This window comes from Dasypus novemcinctus, chromosome 3 (genome assembly GCF_030445035.2).
Source record: "Dasypus novemcinctus isolate mDasNov1 chromosome 3, mDasNov1.1.hap2, whole genome shotgun sequence".
In the NCBI taxonomy this organism is placed as follows: domain Eukaryota; kingdom Metazoa; phylum Chordata; class Mammalia; order Cingulata; family Dasypodidae; genus Dasypus; species Dasypus novemcinctus.
Genome location: NC_080675.1, coordinates 16,733,405 through 16,757,290, shown reverse-complemented (window position 1 = coordinate 16,757,290; position 23,886 = coordinate 16,733,405). Strand labels below are relative to the sequence as shown.

The window sequence follows — 23,886 nt, the reverse complement described above, 5'->3', positions numbered from 1 at the left end:
TCTCCTCTAGGATTCACCGGGATTCAATCCTGGAGACCCCTGATGTGGAAAGAGGGTCCCTGTCAATTGCTCCACCTCAGTTCCTGGTCGCTGCTGAGCTTCACCTTGACTCTCCCCTTGTCTCTCTTTTGTTGCATCATCATCTTGCTGTGTGACTCACTTGCACAGGCACTGGCTCACCACATGGGCAGTCACGCAGACACTGGCTCACTACGCCGGCATGCTTCTCTTCTTTTTCACCAGGAGGCCCCAGGGATCAAACCCAGGTCCTCCCATACAGTGGGTGGAAGCTCTATCACTTGAGCCACATATGCTTCCTCTTACTATTTTTCAAAACCACTTTTAGAATTTAGTGGAATCTTGTAGGAAAGACTGTCATTTGTGATGAAAAAGTATTATTTAGAGCTCAACTATTCCTTCAGATTCCCTCTAGTTTCTTTTTCCCTGTTAATACTTATTTTTTTTTTAGTACTTTATTTTTTAGACCACTGCTGCCCAAGAGAAATATATGCAAGCTGCATACATAATGTAAAAATTTCTAGTAGCCACATTTAAAAAGAAGGGCCCTCTCGATTCAGAGGTAGAGTAGACATCGCCATCCCAGGGCCCTCAGGATGGAGGAACAAAATATGGATTAGAGTGGACTTACGTGCTCGCTTCGGCAGCACATATACTAAAATTGGAACGATATAGAGAAGATTAGCATGGCCCCTGCGCAAGGATGACACGCAAATTCGTGAAGCGTTCCATATTTTTTGACTATGGGGTGCAGTGATGCTCAGAGATGAACTTACCAGGTGCAATGGATGTGTCATGATGATGGGAGAGAGTGTTGCTGTGGGGGGAGTGGGGGGCGGGGGCGGTGGGGTTGAATGGGACCTCATATTTTTTTTAATGTAATTTAAAAAAATAATAAATAAATTAAAAAAATAATAATACCAAAAAAAAAAAAAAAGAGTGGACTTACTGGTAATCTACTATAGAATTATTGTGACTCTAGCAATGGAAGAAATTGTATCACTGATGTGGATACAGTGGCCACAGGAGTTGCTGTGGGCAGGGAGAGGGAAGAAGAGGTGTGCTATGGTAGCATTTTCGGGACTTAGAGTTGTCCTGAATGATATTGCAGGGACAGATGCAGGACATTATATATCCTGCCATAATCCACTGAATGGGCTGGGAGAGAGTGTAAACTACAGTGTAAACTATAATCCATGAGGTACAGCAATGCTCCAAAATGTATCCATCAAATGCAACGAATGTGCCACACTGATGAAAGAGGTTGTTGATGTAAGAGGAGTGGGGGGTGTGGGGACTGGGGTATATAGGACCCTCATATTTTTTAATGTAGCATTTTGTGTGATCTATGTATCTTTAAAAAAAAAAAAAGACAAGAAAAAGAAGGGAGCAGGTATAGCTCAGTGGTTGAGCACCTGTTTCCCAGGTTCAAGCCCCAGGACCTCCTAAAAAAAAAAAAAGGTGTGATTACGTTTAATAAGATTTATTTTATTCACTCAATTATAGCCAAAACACTAAAATTAGCCAATATTAATGAGATATATTATACTCTATTTTCATACTAAGTTTTCCAAAACCAGAGTGTATTTTATACTTACAGCATGTCTCAAATCGAAGCTGCCACACTTCAAGTGGCCAATAGTCACATGTGGCTAACAGCTAGCATCTGGAGAAGAATATGATCATCACTTATAAAAGGGTGTCTAGCTATTTATTTTTATATATGTATATGTCCCTAGAAAGGTATCTAAAATGTTTATCTCTTAATATAAACAACAGGAATTTCTGGATGATAGGTTTTGGGGTAATTTTAAATTTTCATCTTTATAGTCTGAATGAACAGAACCATTCTGTAATACTACTTTTAGAAAAAAATAACTTTTCTTGAAAAGCTGAAAGTACATATGTGGGGGTATTAATTGTGGTTATTTCTGAATAGCAAGTCAATCAGTATATGTTGAACTTCTTTCCTATATATTTTAAATTTCCAAAAAATAAAATAAAATAGAACATGGGTCTCAGTCTTGCATTTAAATTACAGTTGTCACTGAATGACTGTGGCTACATGACTGATCCTCAGCCTTTGGGGGACAATTCTTAGACAGCCCATCTCCACGCTCCTCCAGCTCACCTCCCTGCTTCAGGACTCCTTTTACACCCCCACCCCCACCCCCAAAATCTGGAAACAGCTGCCTGAGCAGAATCCCCAGGCCAGAGAGCAGAGAGAGCAGCAGATTGGGATTCCTGCTACCCACCACCCTTTTCTAGCTGCGAGGCCAAAGGCACATTCCTTACCCTCTCCAGGCATCAACTGGCCCACCTATAAAATGGGAACAGCAGCACCACATTTGCACGAATGTGGACTGGAGCTGATGAGTCCTGTGTGAGTTCCTGGGGGGGAAAAGCTGTGGCCTGGAGTGACCACACTCAACCTGGCCCAGACAGGACAAGGAGGACCTGGACTGGCTGACTACAGTGGGAAGGGCACACCAGGCTGAGGGGACAGCAGAGGAAAAGGAGAGAACAACGGCAAAAGCATATGGAACAGGGAAGCAGATGTGGCTCAAGCAACTGGGCTCCCGTCTACCATATAAGAGGTCTAGGGTTCGATACCTGGGGCCTCCTGGTAAAGGCAAGCTGGCCCGGGCTGACCCAGGAGTGCTGCCCCGCGCAGGAGGGCTGGCCCATGTGGACAGCTGATACAGCAAGATAACACAACAAAAAGAGACACAGAGGAGAGACAATAAGAGATGCAGCAGAGAAGCGGACTTGGCCCAGTGGTTAGGGCGTCCGTCTACCACATGCGAGGTCTGCGGTTCAAACCCCGGGCCTCCTTGACCCGTGTGGAGCTGGCCCATGCGCAGTGCTGATGCGCGCAAGGAGTGCCCTGCCATGCAGGGGTGTCCCCTGCATAGGGGAGCCCCACGCACAAGGAGTGCACCCCGTAAGGAGAGCCACACAGCACGAAAGAAAGTGCAGCCTGCCCAGGAATGGTGCCACACACACGGAGAGCGGACACAACAAGATGACGCAACAGGGAAACGGACTTTGGCCCAGTGGTTAGGGCGTCCGTCTACCACATGGGAGGTCCGCGGTTCAAACCTCGGGCCTCCTTGACCCGTGTGGAGCTGGCCCATGTGCAGTGCTGATGCGCGCAAGGAGTGCTGTGCCACGCAAGGGTGTCCCCCGCGTGGGGGAGCCCCACGCGCAAGGAGTGCGCCCATAAAGAGAGCCGCCCAGCGTGAAAAGAAAGTGCAGCCTGCCCAGGAATGGCGCCGCCCACACTTCCCGTGCCGCTGACGACAACAGAAGCAGACAAAGAAACAAGATGCAGCAAATAGACACCAAGAACAGACAACCAGGGGAGGGGGGGAAATTAAATAAATAAATCTTTAAAAAAAAAAAAAAAAGATGACGCAACAAAAGGAAACACAGATTCCCGTGCTGCTGACGACAACAGAAGCGGACAAAGAAGACGACACAGCAAATAGACACAGAAAACAGACAACTGGGGTGGGGGGGGAGGGGGAGAGAAATAAATAAAAATAAATAAACCTTTGGAAAAAAAAAAAAAAGATGCAGCAGACCAGGGAGCTGAGGTGGCTCAAGAAAATGAGCACCTCTCTCCCACTCTGGAAGGTCCCAGGATGGGCTCCTGGAGCGGCCTAATGAGAATCCAAGCAGACACAGAAAAACACACAGCAAATGGACAGAGAGAGCAGACAACGGTGGGTGGCGGGGAGGGGGGTGAATAAAATAAATCTTTTTTAAAAAAAAATGCAAGGAACACAGTGGCAGGAGAATAGGGTGTGGGTCAGGAGAATAGGGCTGGGATCAGAATGTGGGGGCGTTGATGGCTCCCCACTGCTCAGCCCCCCATCACCCACAGCATGATGTCCAAACCCCACAGCCTGCAACCTGGCCTGTTCTGCTCACCCACCAGCCTGGGTCACTCCAGCCTTCCTGGTGAACATCTACTCATCTTTCAAGTGCTGCTGACCTCCCCGCTTTGTGCACTTTGTGCATCACCCCAACCCACTACTGGCTGTCCCAGGATCCTCGAGCCCCCCTACCCCCAGCACCTAGGTGTCTGCATGTCTGCCTCCTGCTTCTAGCCTGTAAGGAAGGGGCTGGAAGGAAGAGCTGTGTGTTATGTTTGAATCTCAGGGCGGAGCACACAATGTCTGCACAGAGTCTGTGCTAAATAATTGGTGAGTTAACTGGAAGACTGGCTGAGGCCTTTAGACTGCACCCCATGGGCCTGGCGGCACCCGTGGGAGAGTCTGTTAGTTGTCCCCTTGCACCCTTAGAGGGAAGAGGCTTGCCCTCCATCCAGTTCCTCTTCCCCCGTGCCATTAGCTGGGATATGGCTGCGCTGGTGGGAAACAGCACATCCATCTCAGACCACCAGTCGGGGGCCACCTATTGAAGATGGCATAATAAGCCTTGATACTCAGACTCGGAACTGCCCCTGAGCACTGGACTGCTTGAGGACAGTTATTACACGAGAGACAGAGAGGGAAAAAAAAAGTCTCATTTTCTTGCTTAGGTCACTATCATTCTGACTTTTGTTACACCAGCCAAACTGGTATCCTAACTAGATCTCCCAAGCAAGAAATGGGCTTTGGGTTGAGGACCACTACCTGAGAACAGCTTACTAACACCCATTCCCAAGTTCACTGGTTTCCAAACAGAGTTCAACGGAACCCAACTGAGGGCCTCGAGAGAACCCCGGACGCTTCACCTCTCCTGGTTCACTGGCTTTACTTCCTACGCTTGCAAACATTTTCATTTAAAGAAAGGGTCTCGTGGTTAAAGCAACTGTGCAACACCGCTACCCTAACTGCTACGTAGGATTTACATCCTTTGTGTTTATCTGACCTCCTGACGCTGGGGAAATGCACCAGAATCTTGATGCCAAGATGCGTCAAGAGCCAAGCTCTATCAGAACAACTTGTGGGGAAAAACAGGTTTTTCTCAGAATTAGGAGACATAGAGTCTTCCCATGTGGAGGCCCCAGTCTTTTAAGACCATACAACATGATGCGGTCTCTAATGAAGATGTGTATAATTAAATGGGAGCAGGAGAAGGAGACATAGCTTTCACAGACAATGAGAGGTTCACAAGTAATGGTGGAAAAATGTGAGGAAAGGCATTTCAGGTGGAAGGAACAGAATATGCAAAGGCATGACACAGCTTAGTTATTTGAAGAACTAAAAGAAGTTTCTTAGGGCTGAATCATGAAATCCTGGGATTGAAAGAGGGATACAGTTGAAGAAGTTTCTTGCCAGAAAGGACTGGAAGCATAGAAGGTGGCTGGAGAACACTCTGAGTCCATGAGCAATTGCTGGGAGGAAGGCAGGGAGGGCAGGGACACTCTGGGGCCTCTACTGTGTGCCAGGCCCCTTACGTCAGAATTCTGGTTCATAAAAGACTTCCATCTGAGTATCTCTTTCCCTGCTTGCTGGTTCATAATCACCAGACACAGAGTAGAGCCCGGTTGGGGGTCCCACAGCTACAGTTGGAATAGCCAACTGCTATCCGACACTAGGGTTTCCAGGATGGAGAAACCCAGGAAGTCCATTACAGAGCAAAGAGCCATGGACTCGGGCATTTCCGAGCTTGAACCCCAGCTCCCTTGCTCACTAGCTGCATGGCAGTGGACAAGTTACTTACGCCCTCTGAGGGGGTTAAGTTGTTTCCTCACCTGGCTATTGCGAGGACTGGAAATAATACCTGTTAGTGCAAAGCAGGTAATGAATCAATATTAGCACCTCATCGTGTTATTTTCATTCATTTAGGATTTACTATTTTCCAGAATGTTAGGTTCCCTCTTGTAGAGCCGGAAAGTCCTACGAGAAACACCCCTGTGCTCCAGAGGCCTGTAATCTAAAGGAGGGTACGAGTGCCGTGCAACATTCATTAACAGCCAAGCCATAAGGAGCTCTTAGGAGGTGCCACACAGTGCGCAAGGCAGGTGACGCAATCCTGTGAGTCAAAGCAACGCTGGGATTTGATGCTACTATGACCTCCATCTTATGGACAGGCAGCCAGGCACGAGCGGGGCGGCCACATGCCCAGGGCCACAGAGCTAGTTTATCCGGGTGCTGGGGTGCGAACCCAGGCAGCCGCCCTGCACGTTCTCTCCCACAGGCCAAGGAGAACCCAGGTGGACACCTGGCAGCCAGAGAAGGGGCCCAGCCTCCCTCCAACCAAGCCACTTGACCCCTCTGCGGCATGAGCTGGGCGGCGGCTCCCAAGTCCCCTTCATGCTCCACGATGAGGCTTGGCGGGTGACCAAGGGACCGTGGAGCTCCGGGAGGGGCTCGGGGATGCCGGGTCTGCGCTCACCTTTCCCACGGCATTTTTTTTTAAAGATTTATTTATTTATTTCTCTCCCCTCCCCCCCACCCTGGTTGTCTGCTCTCTGTGTCTATTTGCTGCGTCTTCTTTGTCTGCTTCTGTTGTTGTCAGCGGCACAGGAATCTGTGTTTCTTTTTGTTGCGTCATCTTGCTCTGTCAGCTCTCCGTTGTGTGTCGCCATTCCTGGGCAGGCTGCACTTTCTTTCGTGCTGGGCGGCTCTCCTTACAGGCGCACTCCTTGTGCATGGGGCTCCCCTACGCGGGGGACACCCCTGAGTGGCAGGGCACTCCTTGCGCACATCAGCACTGCACGTGGGCCAGCTCCACACGGGTCAAGGAGGCCCGGGGTTTGAACCGTGGACCTCCCATGTGGTAGACGGATGCCCTAACCACTGGCCAAGTCCGCCGCCTCTGACGGCGTTTTAAATGAGGCTGCAGGAACCCGTTCCCCAGATTTACATGGCAATGAAGCCTGAGACCCAGTTGAGACCAGCTGTGAGACCCTCACTGAGGCGTGTGGGGAATTAGCCCCTGGTGGGATGGCCTGGTCCCTGCTCACCTGTAAACCGACAGCCCCACAAGCTCTGAGGCTAGCACAGCTCAATGCCGGGGAAGGGGGCCCTTGGCCTCCCTGATGCCCCAAGGAGGGAGGGGCGATAACCACTGCCACTCGAAGTGATGGCCCCCTCCTCACAGTCTTCTTTCTCCCTTGCAGGATGAGCAGCTGACACGCAGAAATGTGATCAGATGGGGAAGACAAACTTAAGAGTTTCTACTCTATTCCAGGGAGATCTTGATACCCACACACAAAAAAAAGTCTCAACAGCTGGTTCCTATGTTCACAGAGAAGCAGTTAGGCCTATGCAAACTCCTCCTGCTGCGGCTCGGATCCAAGAGGGGAAAACCAGCCCCTATTCAAGTGGGAGCAGGTTCGGCAGCGCCCCTTTGTTGCACAGCCAAGACAGCCGGGTCCTGTTTCTCGGCTCACGGGCTTAGCTCGGTGGACTTCCCCCTTCGGTTACCTGGCTTCAAGCCACAGGTAACACCAGCTGCAGCACCTGTGACCCTCGACCCCCCCAAAGAGTGCTGACAGGAAAATGGACACCATGGGATAGTGGTGGTGGGAACATAGCTTGGTGTGTCTGCAGAGGGCAAGTGAGCAACATCTACAAAACAATTTATACAGCCGAACCACCTGACCCAGAAATTCCAACTTTAGGGACTTATCTTGTGGATACATTCACTCTTGAGCACCAAGATGTACACAGAGGGATGTTTATTACATACAGCTATGCTGGTACCAACAACCCAAAGGGCCCCGGAAGGCCGATGGGTAGAAGGAATGATGGGGCACCCCACGCATGGGTCACAGCAAATCCTTTAAGCAAACGCTGCTGAGCTGAACACAACCCCGGGGCAGCCTGACTGCACCAACCGCCCCGTGTCTTCAGGGCCCTCCCGCACAGGCCCTGGGCTTGGCCGTGGGACCGCTCTGGCCAGGAGGACGGCAGCGGAACCGCACAAGCAGAGGCTTGGGGAAAGGTGCCTCACGTCTGCTCCCCTCCTGCTGCTGTGCAACCACAGTGAGAACCAGCCCAGGCCGAGCTGCCGAGGGCCCAGAGGCCACGCCGAGCAGAGCTGGATTGGCTCAGCTGAGCCTCAGACAGGCGGGAGAGCCCGCCACAGAGAGCAAAGTGACCAAGGGGACCCACAGCTGACCACAGGTGCTTGAGCAAGCACTGGCGAGCCCAGGTCATGGGAAATCCTAAAAGGCGAGTGCGTCAAAGCACCATGCTCAGCGGTGGTCTGTTTCATTGCAATAGCTAGCACTCTCTAAGGGCGACGAAGGGAAGAAAATGCCATACACAAAACAGGGTGTAGAGTATGTCACTACTCTGTGTGTCAAAATAAATACTCTGCCATAAGTGTACAGAATATTTCTGAAAGGGATCCCACAAACTTGGTTCTTTGGAAAGGAGCAAGAAGACACAGAGATGATGTAGGAAGTAGGCTGCTTTCCCTTTCGTAGTATTTGAATTTTATTACCATGTATATACATTCATTATCTACATAAAACATTAACCTGTTAATCTAAAAAGAAAAAAGATAACCTTGTTAACAGTGAGCTCTGAATTTAGAGCAGCTGGTCTGGCCACCCCCAGCTGGGCTCCAGAACCTACTCCACTCTCTCAGGATCAAGTGAAGGAGTCTGAGAGTCTGCAGGCACTTCTGAGAGCCCGTCTCCAGCTCCTCCTGAGCCGCCAGCCTCCCAAGTGCACACTCTCCAGGCCCTGCGCACCTGAGCAGCCCTCCGAGGCCGTGGCGATCTGCTGGACCTCCCTCCCTTCTGCCCAAGTCCCAGGCATCCTTTAAGACACGTCTCAGGTCACCTCAGAGCAGCTTTCCCAGCTGCCTCAGCCTGAACTGACCACAGCCCCCAGAGCACTTTGCACACTCACTCACAGCAGTGAAAACACAGGCATGGTCTACGCCCTCGTAAAGCTTACGTTCTAGACAGGGAAGACAAATAGTTAAATCAGGAAAAGGCCAGACAGTGGTGAGAACTAGGCAGAGGATTAAAAGAGCGCTACGCGATAGCCAGGGGCGGGGTGGCTACATCAGACCGGGGATCAGATTAGGGAAGGTCTCTCTCAGGATGGGATGTTGAAGACGTGAGAGACAGGATGAAGTCAGCCACGGAAAAGCCAGAGAGCACACAGCTCATGGGAAGACCCTGAGGTGGAAGCACGACTCGTGCGTTCAGGAAATAACACAAAGGCCCTTCTAGCTGGAGCAGGGGAACGGGACGGTGAGGGGAAAGGTGGGGAAAGGCAGACTGCAAACACCCCCACAGACTGCGGTGAGGAGTTTGGCATTCATTCTAAGTGGAAGTGGGGCTCTTTGGGAGGTTTAAAGGAGGCAGATAAAATCACCAATTTAGGTTTTAACAAGATCCCTCTGTCTGCTGTGTGGACAATTAACTTTGAGGGGGCAGGGAGACAAAGGTAGAAACAGAAGGTTACTGCAATAGCCAAGCGAGAGGTGGTGGTGACTTGGAAAGGGGGAAGAAGGTGAGAAATAGCACAAAACTGGAGAAAGACGCTGAGTCAGGACATGTTCTGGAGGTAAAATGAACAAGACTGATGGATGGACTGGATTTGAGAGGTGGGAGACAGCTTAATGGCCTCCCAAAGTTGACCACGCCCTAGTCCCCAGAACCTGTCACTATGTCACCTTGCACCGCAGAAGAGATTTTGCAAATGAGATTAAGTTAAGGATCTTGAGGTGAGGAAATCAGCCTGGATCATCCAGGCAGATCCAGTGGGTCTTTATAATGAGGTAGGAGGGTCAGAGTTAGAAGAGGAGATGTGAGAAGAGAAACAGGGGCCATAGAAAGAGGGAGGTCAGAAGAGGCGATGCTTCTGGCTTTGAAGATGGAGGAAGGAGACACAACCAAAGGAATGCAGCAGCATCTAAAAGCTGGAAAACACAAGCAAATAGAGCCTCCCAAGGGAACCAGCCCTGCTGACACCCAATTCTAGCCCAGGGAGACTCGTTTCTGACTTCTGACCTCCAGAACAGTTGGAGAATACATGTGCATTATTTTAAGCCAGTAAACCTGTGATAATTTGTTACAGCAGCAATAGGAAACTAATACATGAAGGATACAGAAGAGAGAAGAATTGAAGATAAGTCCTAGTAGACTTTAGACACAGTGTTGCGGATGATGGAACTACTTTGCCATTTATTGAGGCAGGGCAAGACCAGGAAGGAAACAAACAAGAATTCTGTGAGAGGACATTATCTCCTATCCAAGTAGAGATATCAAGCCTGTGGATGGAGGTCTGGGTCCAAGCTCAAGGACACTGAGTGGGAAGGGCCAAGGAAGAAAAACCAGGACTATATGATTACAGAAACTGAAATGAGGGCGTGTGTCCAGGAGGAGGAAGCAGTCAAGTAAGATAAGCACCCAGACGTCACCATTAGATTCAGCAGCAGGAGGCAACCTCCGAGGTTGACCTTGGCGCAAGTAGTCTCGGTGGAGTGAGGGGGCTACAAGCCCAACTTCAGCGAGCGGAGGAGAAAGACAATTCTCTGAAGAGGCTCTGAAGAGCAAGAGAACAGCGAGATGGGGCAGTTACTAGACAGCAACATGAGGCTAAGGAAGGCTCTGTCTTAACAGGAAACGCTGGGCCATCTCTGTCTGCTGAAGAGCAGGACCCAGGAGAGAAGCGCGATGGCTGCAGTAGCGAAGTGCCACTATGTAAGGGCGGCAGGGATGCCGAGCGAAGGCGAAGGAAGGGGCTGTTGGCCTGGGAACGGACCTGGGCCTCCAACACGGGACAGGGGGAAGGCAGAGACTCAGTGCAAGGACACGAGGGTGCTTCCTACCCGCTTTTATTTTCTCAAGGAAGTAGAGGCACAGTGATGAGTTAGAGTGAGAGGGTGGCCTTCCGAGGATGTAAAACGTCTAAGCAGAGAGGAGCGCGTGTGAAGGTGAAGGCTGGGGATGAGGGATGCCAGCATGCTGCAGAAGCACTCTCATGCCCTTGGAGACCTGTGGTCCTTAACTGCAAGCGACCAGCGAGGCGCAGGGCTTTGTGCCAGCAGCAGGTGGCTGCACAGGTGCAGGCAAGGAGGAGGCTGGGTTGTTGAGAAGAGAACGGCACACATGTCTATTAGAAAATAGGGATCCACTTTTCCCTAGCTGTTTCAAAATGCAAGTCACATCATGTCACCCCTCCCCTCAGAGCACCCCAGGGGCTCCCCTCTTACACAAAGTTAAAGCCAGAATCCTTGTACCTTATCACCTTAGCGCTTACCTCCTTCTTGTCCTCTCACACTCACGTTATATCCCCAGCACCTGCTTGGCACATAGTAGATGCTCAATATAAAGACTTGTGGACTGAATCAATCAGTGAATCTGTCTCCCCTCAAGGGCAGAACCCAACCAAGTTCCTGTCTCTCAGGGGACCTAGCTCCCCCAGGAGCGCCCGGCACCTTGTCGGGGTGTGACTGCTGACTGAAATCCAAGCCTTCCCGTTTCTTTCTCAGGGACCCCAATGGTCCCCACAGTCCTTGTGTACACTGTGAGCCAGTTCAGAGGGCCTGGCTATTTGGAACTCTTGACTGCAAGGCAAAGATGTCAAAAGCCAAATATCATGGAGCCCAAGAGAAGTTGGCAGAAACAATGCTCTGGGAAAATCTTGGAAGCTGGAGTCCCGGCTTCCTGGCAAAGCCTCCACCCCACAGCTCCACACGGTGCAGAGGACAGGATGGGAGAGTAAAATGGGGGCAGGAAGACAATACTTCCACTGCACAGACAGACGAGTACAGCGGTTTAAAACACACGCGCACACACACACTTCCCCTAGAGAAACCTGGCCTAAGAAAAGAAAAAGCTATTTGAGAGTCATTAGCTTGACCCTTAGAGTTGGCGGGGACTGTTCCCAGAGCTCAGCAGGGCAGGAAGTGACTCTAACAGGGGAGTGATGTTATCAGGCCAGCCCAGAAGGCATGGAAATAGAGCTTTCAGGAAGCCAGCCCCACACAGACAAGTTCAACACACACCCACACCGAGAGTCAAGAGGCATCTCTGGAGAGTCTCAGCCCTCCTCCAGCCCTTGTCCTCAAGCAGCACGTCTGTAGGGAGACAGGTACCACCACGTCTCGTGTGGGAAAAGACCACGGCAGGGCACGTGCGCGCTGAGCAGGGCTGAGGAAGGGGCGTTTCTTCAGTAAGACGCCAGGGAGGAAGGACACCTGCACAATTGGGTGTGTGTGGTGAGACAGCGGCGGGAGGAGGCCGACACGCTGGGAGTGGGGAGCGGGAAGGGCCGAGAGACGCACTGTCCCAGGCCTCGGCCGAGGAGGGGAAGCTGGCCCTCTGCAGGTCCCTGGCTCGGCACTCCCGGCAGCGTCACCTCGTCGCCTGGACACGGCTCCCAGGCTGGGCACTTGAGGAATGACGCTGCTTCTCGTTGGGCTCAAGGACTTGGAAGCCACGAGGGCCAGGGAGGGCCGCTCTTCCCAAGGGAGCCAGCTCCCACGGAGGGGAGAGGAGAGGCGAGGGGAGGCGGCGACGGCACCTGGCCTCCCTTCCTGGGGAGGGACGTCCAGCAAGTGCCCCCGTCCAGTTTCACAAGAGGCAGGGAGGGAAAGCCACGAGCACTGGGCCGGCCCTAACAGCAGCCCAGCAGGCAGGGCCGCACAGGCACGCCCAGGGACGACGCCAAGAGCCTTAGCCGGGGCCGTCTAGGATGGACACTCCCTCCCCCGGCCTCCACACTCCCGCCCTGACCAAGTCTCTGTGCGCTCCAGCGTGAGGCAGGGTCCTCGGGAGGTGGTTGGCATGCTTAGGTGTCCCGTGGTGAGTAAGTAAACTGGCCCAAGTAAACGCCACAAGGGCAGAGGCCAAGCCATCCCTTTAATAATGAGACTGAGGACCTCCTGTGTGCCAGGCACTGCTCCTGGGGCTTGGGACACAGCCATGAACAAAACGGGCCGAACGCCCTGCCCTCAGGAGGCTGCCACTCTCAGGCGCACAACCATCTTCGTATCCCCCTTACACAACTCCTGGCCAGGCTCACGAAACACAAAACTGCCGAATTACTGACTGGAAGGCAGGACTGTGAGGCTGTCAGAGCCAGGCTGAGGCCCAAATTCCGCTTTTACCAGCTCAGTGACCCCAGACAGAGTCACTTAACATCCCTGCACCTTCATCTCCTTTTCTGGAGAATGGGGATTAATAACAGCATTTCACTCCTAAGTTTTCTGTGAGGGTTTTTTAATAAAGCAGTGCACACCGCCCCGGTAAAACTAAAACATTAGTGTAACCTGTTAGGAGTCAGACTTCTTTAAGTTATAAACGTGAAACGGTTTTACTGCGTGCAAGAACCGTCCTCCCACCAATCGCTCAGTATCAAATCCCTCGCTGCCTCTGAGCAGCGATTCTCTGCACAAGATTTTGGCCCAGTTCTTTAATTTTCAGCCATTTTCCGTGACTCAGACTCTCTCTTTCTGAAATGTTCATTCTTAAAAACTTCAGTCCCCAGCTCCATTCAAAGCGTGTTGCCTCCTCTGAGAGCGGCCTGGTTCTGAGACGGCCTTCCCTCCCCGTCTAAGCCTTCCTCCTCCGGTTTGTTCCGGTTCCATGCTTGTGGCTGACACTGTGACACGCCGCTGAGGAGGGTGCACGCATACCCGGACCCTCTTCCTCACTGAGGACCCCCTCCTCAGAGGGTCAGCTTTGTCTCCCTGCAGCCCGGGCCCTGGAATTCTCTGGAATGACTGTGCCATTGTGTCTCCCACTAACCTCTCGACAGCTTCCTGGGGGCCCTGTCTTCCCTTCCAAGCCCTAAAGGAGCCAGGAAGGGGCAGGGGCCACCAGACCAGGGCACCCTCAGGCCCTGCAGGCACGGGCTGCTCCTACAGGCATCTGAGCTCTGGCCCAGAGGCAGCACCAGCTTCTATACGCTCCTGCTTCAAATTCTAGGGCACGCATGTCCATCTCACTGCCTTCTTCCCCACGGAGAGCAAGGAAAAATGAAAAGTCCAATGGGGGAAGCGGACATGGTTCAATTAGTTGGGCACCCGCTTACCACATGCGAGGACCCGGGTTAGGGTCCCAGTCCTCGTAAAGAAGATGAGCAGACGCTGCACCTGCACTGAGCTAGATGCTGCACCTGCTGCAACGAGCTAGACGCCACTCCACCACAATAAAGAGAAGGCTAAAGAAGCAGACGCCATAAGCCAGCAGACGCCGTAGCCCACAGGGCACGGATGTGTCTCAGCCACTGGGCAATGGCCTTCCATGTGGGAGGTCCCAGGTTCGGTTCCCAGTGCCTCCTGGAGAAGGCAAGCAAACAATGAGCAGACAGATGAGAGAACCATCTCGGCGGGGGACAGGAGGGGGGGGATTTCAACAAATTTTTAAAAAGTGAATAAATAATTTTAAAAAAGAAAAGGCCAACAGGCCATTCTCTGGGGCTCCTGAAACACCCTCTTACTCCTTTGCTCTGTTCCGCTGTGGTACTCAGGGGCCTGCAGGTTCTGAGGCGTGTCACACATCCAGCTGCAGAATGAGCTGGCAGTACCTCTAGTCTCATGGTTCTCCTAGAAGCTCCTCATCAGCCATCATGGAAGATAAAGCTCACCCCAAAGTTTGCAGCTCTCAGAACTCTGAATGTGGGAAACTTAGCCAACTAACGTTGTCTGTCTCAGCCCTGGGCCTTAGCCACAATTCAGCCCAACAGGAAGCACCCACTGGACATCTTGTTACATTAGCTGTCATTGTTTTACCGTTATCTTCCTGCCAGCTCCTTCTACCCCTGCAAAGAACCAAGTATCTGGCCCTTTCTCCCCTCCTTCCAAACATTAGGCTGCTTTCAGCTGATGCTGGTTCCGGAAACTGCTTTATCTCATTTACTCCTCAGAAGAGCCTAAGAGATAAAGGGGTGAGGCTCAGGGAAGCTGAGGAACAACCCCAAGGCCAGACAAGCAGTGAGTGGTAGAACTCAGACTGAAACCCAGATCTGATGGGGCAAAGCCCAAAGCTCTCTCCTGTCCCCCTTTCCCTCCTCAGCTTTGCTAAAATACCTCCATCCATCTGACAGGGTGAACTACTATCCAGGTTTGCCCAGGATTGAGGGGGTTCCCAGGATGTGGGACTTTCAAGCGCTAAAAACAAGTAAGCCTCAGGTCAACGAACTGGTCACCCTAAAACCACCACCCCACCCAGGCCTTACCCACCCCACCCAGCCCAAGCCCCTGTAACCCCAGCTGCATTCAGTAGTCTTGTGACCATCATTGTTCTCCTCGGGCTGAAGGGCCACATTCTGTCTCACCAATTGGACAAACATGTCTAGTCTGGTCCCAGAACTCCCTGCACCACAATCACCCAAGGCACTGGTTAACAATCCCCCTTCCTGGACCCCACCCCACCCAATACCTCCTGAGCCTGGGAATCTGACCTATTAACCACAATCCCACAGGAGTGAGGTCAAGTGACCACCCTGAACCAGAAGCTTCCTGTGGGCTGCAGACCTGCTCCTCTATTTCTTCCAATGACCCTCTACATGGGGTGCTGCCATGCCCCATACATAGTAAGTGTTCATTAAATGCTAACGATGGTACATGAGGGTGGGGACTTCCATTAAAAATGCAGACTTCCAGCCCCACCTTGGACCAAGAGAATTCTCCAGGGTTGAGGGCTGGGAATTCATAATGGAGGGTCCCTTGGTCCAGGGATACTCCGGGCGTGTCCACAGACCAGGGGCAGTGGCGTCACCCGGGAGCTTGTTAAGAATGCTCACTCTCAGGCCCCGCCCCAGGCCTGCTGTCAGGATCTCTGGAAGAGGCGCCCAGGGACTGGGGTTCTAACGTGGCCTCTTGGTGAGTCTTTGATCTGTCAAGTTGAGAAAAGCATGAGTGTATGGAAAGAATAGTGGGTTTGAGGCAGAAGTGGGCTCGAGTCCAGGCACAGCTGCCATCTGCAAGCCTCTGGCTACTCACCCCCTGAATGAGCACTGCAGCCCCCGACCCCATACAGTTGTTGGGAGGATTAAGTGGGACCTCCCTGTTAAACCTCATGCCCAAAATCTGGCACATAGCAGAAGCCCAAGAGTGCTTGTTCACTCTTCTCCCTACTGACACTGTTTAAAATCCCGAAAAGCCAGGAAAACAAAGGTTTCCGTTCCAGCGATGTGCACAAGGGCACTCGGAGGGCACAGGCACGGGGTGTCCGACTCTAGGCCTGCCCGGCCTCTGGGAGGACCAAGTCGGCTCTGCCCCGCCTCCACCTGCTACATTTGACGAACAGCGGCAGGTCTGTGGCGGGGACACAGACGCTCCGTCAGGTTTCCCACGACTCGTGGCCATCCTTCACGTTTTAAATGGCACCATCTAACCTGTCTGCCAAACGCTGCTCCTCCTTGCCTCGGTGGCAGAGGAGGATGGTTTTAAGAGGTCTCTGAAAACCCCTTTCCTCTCCCTGGCTTCAGAGATGGAAACACCGGCTTTTACACAAGTCGAAGCCTTGGAGCCCTCCAGCGACGGCCAAGCATGACGTCACCCAGCGGGGCAGGATCTGCCACGTGAGTCGACGTGACACAGGAGCAAAGGCCGTTCCCCGAGGTTCCAGGGCAGAGCTGGCCGGGTGGCTGGGGCACAGGGGAGGGGGTGGCGGGTGGGAGGAGAAGTGCTGGTTAGAATGCGCTCAGCAGCAAATAATAACCAAACCCCCAACTCAGTGTGGCTTCAACAAGAAGGAAGGTATCATCTCCCGCGACAGGAAGTCCAGGGGAGGGCTGCTGCAGGCCCGGGGCCATGTTGTAATGAGGAGCTCCGGTTCTTCTCCTCTCTCCGTTCTGCCTCCCTCCGTGGGTCAGCCACCCGCCTGGCTCTCATGACAAGAAGGCTGCAGCTCCAGGCCTCACGGGCATGAACAACAATTTCCAGGGGAAGAAGACAGTCCCTCTTCCTCAAGCAGGAGGAAATCTTTCCTAGAAGCGCCCCCCCCCCCCCCCGCCCAGCAAAAGGCCTGACACCTCATTGGCCAGAACTCGGTCACATGTTCATGCCTCAACCAATCACAGGCAAGGTGCATGGCCCGGTGGGGGCTAGGACCCTCCTACAATAAAGCACAAGGAGGAGCTGATGGATGAACAAAACTGGGGACAGATCAGGAGGCAGGAAAATGGGTTGGGATGGAAAAGGCTTACGGCTGGCCCCGGCTCGCTTGGTCCACCCCAAAGATAAACTCCAGTCCTTGCGGGACGGGAGCGACCACTTGTCCTCTGGCCATTCCATTCTGAGGGCCCTCGGCCTGCCTTCCTTAGGCCTGCTCCATTTCCTCAGAGGCCCCGCTCCCGCAAGTCTGGGGGTTAACGCCACACATCCCGGCAAACGCGTGCTCTGAGCCTCACTGCGTGATGAGGAGGCCGGACAAGTGGAACCTGGGGCAGAAAAGCCGGCCACTTGGGAAGGGGACAAGATGCAAGGCAAGAGGCAAAGCAGGGCAGGGGAAACAGACGGGACAAGGACAGTGGATAACGCCCCCGCCCCGGCCGCCACCCCCAGGCAACATCTACCTCGGGCCTCCTCTTGTGCCAGGGACATGCTGATCGCTTTTAGACGGATTTTCCCCATTTTATTCTTAGGCCCCCTACAGATTTGACACTCTTATCACAGGTTCTCAATCCCTTAGCCATAACTCCAAAACCCGGAACTCTCCAAAAACCAAAAGTTGACTTTGGTTGTTGTCACTTGATTGGGCAGCAAAGCCTGAACTGAAATGGTGTGAGGCTATTTACAGTCTACTTGCTCCTTTTGCAAGGATTGTTCATGTGTTTTGATGTAGAAAGACTGATGTGTTTGGTTATGAGTATGAGCCCCCGGTGGAAGTGTCACATAATATAAAGCGCATGCATCATGTTCTGAAAAAGTGTGCATGCTGACACACACCTGGCCCTAAGTGTGTAAGAAAAGGGATTTGGGAGTATGTGCCCCCACTTTACGGATGCCGGGCCTGGGGCCTCGCATGGTAAGGGAACCCCGTCAGCAAGCAGCAGAACCATACTCTGAGGCCCAGAGCTCACGCCCCGTCTGCTCCCGCCTGCCACTCTCTGTGTTCTCACCTGTAAAATGAGAGGTGAGGAGGTGGACAAGATGGAGGGATTTCCTTCAAAAGGAAAAGTGTAGCTGCTCCAGTGAGTGAGGCCTACACCCCAGCAGCAGGCCCCCGAGGCACCAGAAGGGTTTTTTGACAGCACAGTTTAGAAACTCTTGCATTGTCCCAGGGTCCTGTCTGACTCAAGCAGTCTTTTCTGTGAAGGAAGGACAGCCAGGAAGAACTGGAGCCAGACATGGACAGAACGGAAAGCTTTTAACCAGTAAGCTTTTGATTTGCGGAGAGGTGGAAACACAAGAAGCAAGGTCTGTGAGAGAGGCCCAGGAAGCCAAACCAGCCCCAGGCAAGGGGGCGGCTCCAAAAGGCGGCAGTGGAGGACAAAGGTCGCTGAATCCGGGAGATGAATGTCCGGAATCTTCCTCTCTCCCAACACTGAGCCTGAAAATTCCCCAAACAGGAGACTGGGAAGAACCAGGCTATCCCACCCCACTGCTTGGAGCCCAGGAAATCAAGGTTCTTCTGCCCTGAAAGCAACCCCCAGCCCTAATGCCTCATTCCAGGACATTATTGTCGAATGAGTGAATCTTTGGAATCCAAAAATCAGGACATATGGTGCAAAGCAAAGGTGCATCCTTCAGAGGGCAACGGGACACAGAGCTTGGAAGCAGGATGGCTGGCCCTGGCCGGGGAGGTCACCAGGTCTCCCTGGCATCCTGGCCCCAGCGGCAGTTGGACTTCCAGGAGTCCAAAGCAGCCATTCCTAAAGGACAATCCCCCCTTCCCAGGTGGCAGCAGAGATTCTGAGTTAAACCTCAGCCTTGTTTCCAAAGACCCTTGGGCCAGCCGGGGAGGCCGCCACACTACCATCAACTCTTCCCCGCTTTGAGTGGGACTGGAAGTGTGTCAGCAGCCCAGGCCTCCTGCTGCGCTGGGAGCAACAAGGCCACATGGCCCCCTCCTTCACAGGGCACAGGGAAGTCAGCACTGGCAGATGCAAGGACCTCACCCCACTTGGAGGCAGTTTCTGTAACCAGACTTTGCCCCCAAATAGTCTTTGTTTCAGGCACCATCTCTTACCCATCATAAGGAGTCATTAAAATGTCTCAAAATCAGATCTAATCAGAAGGACAATGAGCCCTTCAGGCAGAAACTACTGTTTGGTGCCTAATTGTTCTAAGTGAGCTCAGGTATTGAGCTCCCCAGGAGAGTAAGGCTGGGGAAAGAGAGAAGCCAACAGTGCCTCGGAAAGTGGAGCGGCTCTCTGTTGGGGCCAGTACAGGCCTCCAAAACTGTCACTGCTTCTGTCACTGAAATATGCAGGGAGTCGTGATCAGGCACAAGCTCATGTTTGTCATTTCCAGGTCTCCTGCTCTCTCTTTTTCTTTCTCAGCCAGGTTGCTCTCCAGAACTTGGCCTATCTTCCAGGGTTGCACTGAGTCAGCAGGAGAGACGGAACACCAAGGTTTATCATGTACCTCTATCAGCTCGCTGGATGCTCATGGCCACCCGAAGTAGGTACTGTTAATTCCGAGAGGTTAAGGAACTGGCTCGAGGTCACCCAGTCAGTCACAGGTAAGTTCAAAGTGCCCGACCACATGGCAGTAAGCCTCACCATTGACAGGCTGGAGGATGACACTCTGGGAGAGAGGCCAGCTGGGACTGCCCTCCCAGGCTCCAGGAGGGACCTGGGTGGCCCTCCATCTTTAACAGTGGCCCCCTGGGACTGCGACAGGCCAGGGCATCTCAGACTTCAGGGTGCCCACCAATCCCCCTGCGGCCCTTGTCAAAATGCAGATGCTGATTCCACACATCTGGGATGGGGCGTGGGAGTCCGTGTAGCTCCCAGGCTCCCAGATGAAGCCGATTCTGCTGGTCCCTGGACCACACCTCGGGGTAGCAAGAGTCGCCTAGACTATCGTGGAATGTTCCCCCCTCTCCTTCATTTACTCCATCGCTCCCTTGCTGGGACTCACTGGGAGCCTGGCATAGCTACCAGGCATTTGGGATTTTTGAAAAGGAGTGACTAAAATGGTGACTACAGTGGGGTGAGAGGCAGCAGACAAATTTGGGTTCTGTTTTCAGCTTGGCATCGGCCCTGGTCTTCCTTATCCACCTCTTGGCAAAACTGTCTAAACCAACTTATCTCCAAGGAGTTGGCTGAAGCGGTGTGCTCTGGGAATGCCCACTGTTTAGACTCCTTAATGGGAAGGGGCAGCCACACTGCCGTCCCAGAAGCAGCTAATGCTGCTGAGTGGGGAGGCTGGCAGCAGCCAGGACGAGTGGTTCCTCTGCTCAGAACCCTCCCGTGGCTCCCGTGGCACTCTGAGAAGAGCCAAAGCATTGGCCATGGCCTCTGCGGCCCGAGGAGCCGCCCTGCCACCCCTCTGCCCTCATCTCCTCCTTCCCTGGCCGGCCTTCCACTGTAGCCACCTCCCAGCTCTCTCCGCCTCTCCCTGGAACTTCTCCCCTACCTCCTTTGGGTCTGTACTCAGGTGCTGCATTCTCAGTGAGGCCTCCCCAACCACCCTATTTAAACTGGTGACCCCTGTGTCCCCACGACCCCACCCCCAGAAGCTCTTTCCCTCCTCCCTTCTTTATTCTCCTGATAGCACTTACTACGGTCTGACACCCTGTGCGTTTTACTTAATGATTTTATTTCTCTGACTTCCTGTCCCTCTCCACTTGACTGGGGCTTCATGAGGACAAGGATTTTGTCTGTTTTGTTCACTGGTACAAGTCCAGTGTCTAAATGGTTTTGGGCACATAGCAGGTTGAGGGAGGGAGGGTCAGCCTACCAAAGTGCCAGGCCCGTGGCTAGCCCTGATGACAGGAGCCCCTGTGATTCTCCTAACAAGCCCTGCATGGTAAGTCTTCCAATCCCCATTTGAGGATGAGGAAACAGAGGTTCAGAGTGGTTATGTGACTGGGCCAAGGTCAGAGCTGGAAGTGGCAGGGACTCCAGACTCAGGCCTCAGCCTGTGGCTGCCTTCAAGGTAACTGAGTTTGGAAACCATGACATGAATTCATTTTTCTTCTCCTAAGCAGCAAATGTTTTACCTTCAAAGATTTTGCCAAATTGGTCCAGAACCTTAGGGCTAGTGCATCCCAGCCGGTCTAAGAGGAAGCTGGTGCCCCAAGGCCACAGGGAAGTCCTACTATCAGTCCTAAGGAGTCTCCATCAGCCAAAGGAAAGGAACGACCTTCCTTCAAACCCTTCTCAGAACCCCAAAGGAGACCCACAGTAATTTTGTTTTTGTTTCACCTTTTTCTTTGCTTTATTATTATTATTATTATTTTAATCTACCTGACCAAGCTCTCGACCTTTTCAAGTCTGGGTGACCTTCTACCATCAATGGCTACTGTTCACAGTGTGGGTGTCTGGGGCAGAAATCAGCTTCCCCTGAGTTTCCCACACCTGAACTTGCACACAGACCCATGGACTATGGTGCCCTGTGCCCCCAATTCCCCCCAAGCCACATTAATGACCAGCCTTGGAAGAGAACCAAGCCTTGCAGGGACTGTGAGGTTGAGTAAGACAGGCCCATGCCCACCGAAAGCCCGCTGCCCTCTCATTCCAGAGGCCACTGTAGCTTGAGTCCCCCTGCTTTCCCCGCCTGTCATTCTCAGTCACATTACCTCCTCTGTTTTCTTTAAATCTCTTCCCACTATCAGAAGCCATCCTGTCTATTGCTATATTTGCCTATGGCCTGTCTCCTTCTAGAAGAGGATAAGCACATGAGGGCAGGGGTGGGTCATTACTGTTCACCACTGCCCTGACCCTGGCACAGGGTGGGCACCAAATACTGGTTGAATGAGTGTGCAAATAGAGTAGGAAGCAAATGTGTTCTGATGGGAAAGAAGCACGGAGCTCACATATGAACCCCATTTAATCCCAACAGCAACCCCTACTGAAGGCGTTATTATGTCCACACAAATGGGAAGTGACACGATATTGTCCAAATCCAAAGCCCGAAGTCTGCACTACATGCCATGCCAAGGGACAGAGAAAATGCTGCAGGGAAGGAGAGGAAGAGCAGGGGAGCAGGGTGGTTAGCTTCCCAGGGTGGGCAAGGTCAGGCTGCCTGTGGCTTAATCACCTGTGCCTTAAATGCTGCCCTAACTGGGAGGAGTCAACATTTTCCACCAAGCCCAGCCATCTTGGGTCTGTGCTCCCCCCAAGCCCTGGCACAACCTGGGCACCTGCATTCACTCAGAAAATACCTGCCCACAGCAAACTACCAGAGTTGAAAGTGTGCAAAACCAAGTTCTTATTTTAAGGCATTAATACCATAAAAGACACAAACTTAAACCACTCTTCAAGAGGACATGAGAGACATCCCTCCCCATTTCTGGGTAGTATTAGAAGGTACGAAGGTGGAAAGTCATGCCACGTCCTTTCTTAGAGCAGTGTCTTCAATTCATTCATTCTCTCATTCATTCATTCATTCCGTCAACCTGTGCTCACCCCACCTTGGGAAGTCAGAGATGAAACAAGACAAAGCCTCTGCCCTCCTCTTCCCAGTCCACTGGTGCTCATGGTTTTGGCGGGTACTAAGAGACAAGCAAATATTAACCATACTTGTTTCCAAAACAAATAAGGCCACGTGGAGCTGGGTTCTGGAATGGGATTTTGGATGCACTTTTGACTGGAGAACCAATTCAGTCATCCAGGTCATGGCCCAACTCCAGGCACCAGGTGCCTACTCAACGGTCCCCACACACCCCTCCTCTGTCTAGGAACCAAGCCCTCGCCCACCCAACTCCTTTTCTCCAGGTTCTTCATCCACATTCCCACGATGTTCTCCCTTCCCGCTCTCCTGACTCTATTTCCCCTATATTTCCAAACCACCCCACTCTAGGTCCACGGTGTTGACATCCTACTCTCTGAGCCCCAGGACACACATCCCAGCCTGCCTTCCACCAACCCCACACACCCCAAGTCTGAGCTTCCACCTGGAGCCCCTTGAACACCATATGTTTATAACCGGTATTTCCCAGCGGCTCTGTTCAACAGCCCCCCTCGCAGGACCCGGATAAACACATCCTGACTCCCTGAGCACCCCAGACACTCACACCCCCATCCTGAGGGGCCAACCCCCATCAGCTCCAACTCCGTGGCACCCAGAGGCCATCTCCTGACCCCCGGGACCCCACCGGCTCCCCGAAACCTCCCTACACCCCTGAGTCCACAGACGCCCGCCCTGCCGGCCTGAACCCTGGGCCCCCCACCACGCGTGACCCTCGGAGACCCCGGGCTCCCCTAGGCCTTGGCCCCGTGCACATCCCCCGGGGCCGCGGCGCCCCGGCGGCCCGGCCGCGCCCCTCCCGCGCCCGGCGCCCGCCGCTCCCCGGGGTCGGGCCCGGCCGCCCCCGGAGGCCGCGGGGCCCCCCCCCGCAGCCCAGGCCGCCGCGCGGCGCATACCGTTGGCGATGAGCTTGGCCGACAGCTGCTTCACCAGCTCCGGGATCCGCTCCCACTGGCACTCGGCGCGGCAGCGCTCGATCTCCGTCTCCAGCCGCGAGCCCGCCTTCCTGGTCGCCATCGCGGCCTGGCCGGGCCGGGCCCGCGCCGCCCGCCCGCAGGCCCCGCCGCCGCCGCCGGGGCGCCCCCGCCGCCGCCTCCCGCGCCGCCGCGGGCTCGGGCTCGGGCTCCCGGCTCCGCGGCGTAACGGGAGCGCCGGCTGGGGAAGGGGCGGGGAGGTGGCAGGCGGCGGCGGGGCCCCGGGCGCCGCGAGGAGCGGCCCCTGCCGGCCAGGGCCGGAGCGGCAGCGCGGGCCGGGCCCGGGGCCGCGGGGGCGGCGCGGGGAAAGGCGGGTGGGGGCCGGGCCGGCGGCGGGGGCGGCGAGGGCCGGGAGAAGGGCCCGCAGAAGGCCCCG

At 53.5% G+C, this 23,886-nt stretch overlaps 1 protein-coding gene and 1 non-coding gene across 7 annotated transcripts in view; one reads left to right on the top strand and one right to left on the bottom strand.

The window, feature by feature from the left end:
• Nucleotides 1-23,604, bottom strand: part of TTC7B (tetratricopeptide repeat domain 7B) — a 304,943-nt gene extending 281,339 nt beyond the window's left edge. For 4 of the 6 annotated variants that reach the window (XM_058292458.1, XM_058292493.1, XM_058292477.2 and 1 more), the window contains exon 1: nucleotides 23,433-23,590. In XM_058292458.1, coding sequence (XP_058148441.1) covers nucleotides 23,433-23,553 — 121 coding nt within the window. In that variant the 5' untranslated portion in view covers nucleotides 23,554-23,590. Of the gene's footprint in view, nucleotides 1-23,432 lie in introns of all 6 variants that reach the window. The other 2 variants (XM_058292461.2, XM_058292482.1) reach the window with 2 other exon arrangements.
• Nucleotides 650-756, top strand: LOC111759872 (U6 spliceosomal RNA). The gene has a single exon (XR_002793729.1). It is a non-coding gene; the product is annotated as a U6 spliceosomal RNA (small nuclear RNA).
• Nucleotides 23,605-23,886: the final 282 nt, after the last annotated feature.